The sequence below is a fragment of the Hakea prostrata genome, chromosome 10 (genome assembly GCF_041222555.1).
Source record: "Hakea prostrata isolate BN-2017 chromosome 10, UWA_Hpros_2, whole genome shotgun sequence".
Lineage (NCBI taxonomy): Eukaryota > Viridiplantae > Streptophyta > Magnoliopsida > Proteales > Proteaceae > Hakea > Hakea prostrata.
In genome coordinates this window covers 17,208,217-17,213,740 of record NC_142609.1, presented here as the reverse complement: position 1 = coordinate 17,213,740, position 5,524 = coordinate 17,208,217, and the positions used below count along the sequence as shown (strand labels likewise).

The following is a 5,524-nucleotide window of genomic DNA, read 5'->3' as shown; positions in this document are numbered from 1 at the left end:
CCTCTAACCCGTTCTTCCGTTCTTTGGTTCTTCTGTTCCCAAAGAACAGAAGAACGCCAGAAACGCTTTTTAAGAACGTTATCAAACAGTTCATTCTTCTATTCTTTAAAAACAGTTCTTCTACTGGCAACTCTGTTTAATCATTGAACCAGGCGCATGTGTTTACCAAAAGAAAAAGAAAAAGAAAAAGAAAAAAAGGCTAGGCGTCCGGGATCCGGAAGATATTACTCTCTCTCCTCTTTGGTGAATCAAATCAAACATATAAATTAAACGTTAAGCAAGAAAGATAGTATAGTCTCCTCGCAGTTAAAATCAGCAAGTTTTTAAGCAACGGCAATGGGTGTTCCTCCGTTGCTTATGTTGTTACTGTCCTTCTTCGTCTTGTTTTGGCCAGCTATGGCAACCTCATCAAGTTTCCCAGTGGCTAAAGCCAACTGCTCTGATCATTGTGGTAATATCACAGTTCCATACCCCTTTGGTTTTGGAGACGAAGGTTGTTACAGAGATGGTGGTTTTTTCCTAACCTGCAACGACACTCATTACGACCCTCCAAAACTGTTCATTGGGGGAAATATTGAAGTGTTGCACATTTCATTTTTACAAGGCCAAATGCGAGTCCTGAATTTCATAAGCCGGGATTGTTACAACACATCGGGCAGTGCTTATAGCAACAGTCCCTCTTTGGATTCTGGAGATATTCCCATCAGCTTGTCCGACACTGACAACAGATTCACAGTTCTGGGTTGTGACACCCGAGCTAGCTTTAACACTAATGATGGAAATTTCTCGAGTGAGTGCAGCATGAAAAACTGCAGCTACACAAACGATAGTACTACTACTCAAGGTTCCTGCAGCGGGGAGAGCGGTTGTTGTCAGATCACCATCCCAAAGAGGGTCAAGACATTCGACATAACAATCGTAAGCCTTTACAAGCACAGGCAGATCTTGAGTTTCAATCCCTGCAGCTACGCTTTCGTGGTTGACGTGAACTGGTACAACTTCTCCGTGTCCCATCTCAGAAATTTCAGCAGCGGTTACACGGTAGATGATTTCCCAGTAGTCCCGGTTGTGTTGGATTGGGCAATAGAGAAGCCAAATGCTTTGTCTTGTGAAGAAGCAAGAAAGAACCACACCACTTATGCTTGTGGCGAAAATTCTGAGTGCCATAAGTCCAAGAACGAGCTTGGTTACAGCTGCAACTGTTCTCAAGGTTACCAAGGAAATCCTTACCTTCCACACGGATGCCAAGGTATTTAAATTCCTCAACACTAATATTTCGATTTCTGCTGGTGGAAAGCCCTAAGCCGTGCAGGTGTGTTTTTGTTTAATGCAGACATAAATGAATGTTCAGATCATCCAATTAATAGTCGTTGCAATGAGAGTGCGATTTGTACCAACCTGCCTGGGAGTTACAACTGCTCTTGCCGTCATGGGTATGTGGGGGACGGGGAAAAGGATGGAACTGGATGCAGGCGTAGCGAAAAGCAATTCCCGGTGATTCCATTCACTGTAGGTATGTAAGAGCTACAAAATTTTGAAACAAAAAAGTAAGCCCTGCTTGTTTGGATGTAAAATTCACATGTTTGAGAAGTGTTTTGATGCTTATTTAAGGAAAATTAAATTCCCAAGATTTTTAGTCTTTGATAAGTTAAATTTCTCCATATAGGTACTGCTACGGGCTGCTTGTTTTTTCTTGTGGTTAGCTTGATGATGTTTTTTGCCCTTCAAAAGAGAAAGGATAACAAACTCAGGCAAAAATTCTTCGAGCAAAATGGAGGTTTCTTGTTAAAGCAGCAGCTGTCTTCCCATGAAGGATCTGTTGAAATTGCCAAAATCTTTACAGCTGAAGAACTGAAGAAAGCTACAAACAACTATGCTCAGGATCATATCGTTGGTCGAGGAGGCTATGGTACAGTGTACAAGGGAATTCTTGTTGATCATAGAGTTGTTGCCATCAAGAAGTCAAAAATAGTTGATGAAAGTCAAATTGAGCAATTCATAAATGAGGTGGTTATTCTATCCCAAACCAACCATAGAAATGTAGTGAAGCTATTGGGTTGTTGCTTAGAGACCGAAGTTCCTACTTTAGTGTATGAGTTTGTTACTAACAAAACCTTATTTGCCCATATCCATGGTGATGGTTGCAACTCTCCGATTTCATGGGATAAACGTCTGACGATAGCTGCAGAAACATCAGAAGCAATCGCTTATTTGCATTCTGCAGCTTCACCACCTATAATTCATAGAGATGTCAAGTCTGCAAACATTCTCTTGGATGATAATTATAGGGCAAAAGTGTCAGATTTTGGTGCGTCAAGGTTGGTTCCATTAGATCAGACTCAAATTAGTACACTAGTCCAAGGAACACTGGGGTATCTAGACCCAGAATACCTTCAATCAAGCCAACTCACAGAAAAAAGTGATGTTTACAGTTTTGGGGTAGTACTTCTGGAGCTATTAACTGGGAAAAAAGCACTCTATTCAGATGGTTCCAGTAAAGATGTAGGCCTAGCAATGCATTTTATCACTTCAATCAAAGAAGGAAGGGTTTGGGATATTCTAGATCATGGGATTATAACTGAAGAATCCAAAGAGCAACTCCATAAAGTTTTAGGACTGGCTGAAAGATGTTTGAGGATAAAAGGGGATGAAAGGCCTAATATGAAAGAAGTGGCAGTGGAGCTACAGGTGCTGAGCAATTATCAAAAGCACCCTTGGGTTGTGCAAAATCCTGAGGACGTTGAATCTCTTCTTGGCAAACCATCAGATTTTCATAACCACCACAGTATTGAGTATGATAGCTCGAGTAATCAAGTGGGAATTTCATTAGATGGTGGAAGATGATTGTATGTTTTAGGATATCCTTGGTTGTCTTGCTTCTTTGCTCTCTTTAGTGTTATGTTTAATTGTGAGGTTTTTCTGTTGTCATTTAACATTCCATGATATACGATCAATCCTAGAGAGATGTATCCATATTTATAATATCAGCTATATCCAATATGAATACGTATTAACTAGTAAGTGTTGTATCATCGAATACTTTATATTGTGCTTTTTATGCATGTAAAAGAGAAGAATAGGTCAGTGGCTTGGGAAGACTTGGGAAGATTGGCTCCTAAGTCAAGTCATGCACAATTAATCAAACTATTTCACTTACAAGTCAAGAAAACAATTTCTTCAACACAGAATGTAAAGAACATAGATTAAAGCTACTGTCTTCCTTCTATATATATGTAAACAACGTCTTGCTAGCCTGAGTGTGGTTTGCAATAGATGGGAAAAAGTGAAAAGTGAAAGACAAAAGTGTTGAATACTTTACGGAATGGGGGATAGTTGTGTCCAAAATGCCCATAAAAACTTTTTTTTTTTTTTTTTTTTTTTAAGTTACACTCTGAAGAACCTTTAGCTTTGTCTTTCCTGGTGAATGAAAAGAGCATATGGCTCCAAAACCGCAAAATTTCCTCTTATTGAACCATCACAATTAATAAGGTACCATTCAGGTTTGGGGGAGGGGGGAACCAATAATGCCGGGTTTCTTTTTTCAGAAGAAAAAAAAAAAAAAAAAAACACTTGTATGGACCAAGATGAGAAGAAAGACCCATGAAAGGAATAGTCTACAACTGGTTTGAGTACATCACTAATCTTGTGATGTCCCATAATTTATATCATTAAATAATGTATTTGTATATTGACAGGTACCCAATGTGTTGAGGAAGCCTAAATTGATTATGTGCATTTTTCTTAATCAAGGTATTATCTACTTTGAAGTCTAAATTTAATTGAATTTGTGATACATGATTTAATCTTGGTTCATTTGGTCATGACAAAATTATTGTTTAATTGATCAATATTTAATTTAACATACTATTATCATCATTTTATGTGTTGATTTTAATCAATATATTATGCAATTGGACATGTTATACAATTCTAATATCATATTCTTGAGGTTTATATATGGTATGAGTTAAGTCATGAGTTGAGCCATCGATTTGATTCATTATTGGTTTAATTTAGAGACATTTGAAATTCAAGTGTAATTTATAATGAGGACCAAGCATATAAGAGGAAGAAAAAGAGTTAGATAAAGCTTGCATTAAAATTTATTGGTTAAAAGAGATGGTGGAGGAAGAATTTTTATAGGAATATAATTGGAAATATGATAAGTAACCATACAATTATAAAATTGCCATCATTTTTGTTTTAACCAAGTTATTTAAGATTTTATTATAATATGTAGTAAGAACAAATGACACAATAGGAAAGAAAATAGTTTGGTAAGGATTGCATGAAATTCCATTGGTCTAGAGGTGCAGTAGAAAAGAGATCTTATAGGTATAAAATTGGAAAGAATGTAAGGAAATGAAAAATTACGTATTTTGCCATTTTGAAATTTTTGAATGATTATGAGAGTTTAGCTCATTTGGAGAGCTTTAGTTTGCAGATAAAGACAATAAGAGAAGTGTTGAAAATTGACGATGGATCCATGGGGTTTTGATGGTTAGAAGAAGGATTCAAGTGTTTGGAAGGTGAATTTAGTAATTTGAAGTCTTCTATACAAGTAAGTACATGAGCTTATGTTTTTTGATTAGTGTTATATGAAATGAGGATTTAATATGTAGTTGATGGTTGTGAAGAAATTGTTAGTTTGAAATATTGATTGATGATAAAAGCAAATGAAAGAGGGGTTTTGACGGATTAAGCTTAAGTTTTGTGTTAGAATGACTACATGCATGAGGTTCCACGTTTATGATTCAGTTTGGGAATCTTTATTTGATTTTTGATGGTTCATTAAACTGGTTATGGGAAGTTTAATTCGTACTTAAATAAACCAGTCAAGATGTTACTATGTTTGAATGATATTTGTGTGTTTAAAATGATATAACTTTTTCATATGATATCGAAATGCAACGATTTAAAGGGGTTAAAAAAAAGACTTGTTTTTCTATTATTGTTGCATAAGTAGTGATTTCATGAATATGGTAGGAAGTAAGTCAAAGTTTTGGTTCCAAATGACGAATTGCATGAACAAATTCAGAAAAGTATTCTAACCCAAGTTCACTAAAATTAAGATAACTCAATATTTCGGAATGCAATGGCATGATTATTTATGCTATAGTTAGATCACTTGAAATTTTTACATTTATTATGTAAATACTTCCAACTTAGGTCCAGAAGATAATCAAAAAGAGTTTTGAAGAGATAAGTTCTGAAAAGACAGTGTTATTCTTGGAAACTGAATGTAATTATAGGTAAGAATGCATTGTTAATTGATGGTTATTATCTTAATTGGATTACCATGACATAAAATTATAAATGATGATGTTAACATCATGATGTGTTTATAATTTCCTATTTAATTAGAAAAAAAATCTATATATGGATTGAATGTATGAATGATAGATCTTACCCAGAATGATATGAAATTTATAATTGATGTATATTGCATTTTCATTTAATTTCTTTGAATGTCGACTAAGACTACAAAAGAAAGAAAGTAAAATGGCATAAAAGACTTGTGCTA

At 35.4% G+C, this 5,524-nt stretch overlaps 1 protein-coding gene across 1 annotated transcript; it reads left to right on the top strand.

The window, feature by feature from the left end:
- Window positions 1–327: 327 nt before the first annotated feature.
- Window positions 328–2,844, top strand: LOC149002185 (wall-associated receptor kinase 2-like). Its single transcript, XM_089136955.1, has 3 exons — window positions 328–1,249; window positions 1,334–1,513; window positions 1,667–2,844. Exons 1-3 carry the CDS (start codon window positions 337–339, stop codon window positions 2,842–2,844), a joined length of 2,271 nt encoding a protein of 756 aa, XP_088993081.1. The 5' UTR covers window positions 328–336.
- The last annotated feature ends 2,680 nt before the right edge of the window (window positions 2,845–5,524 follow it).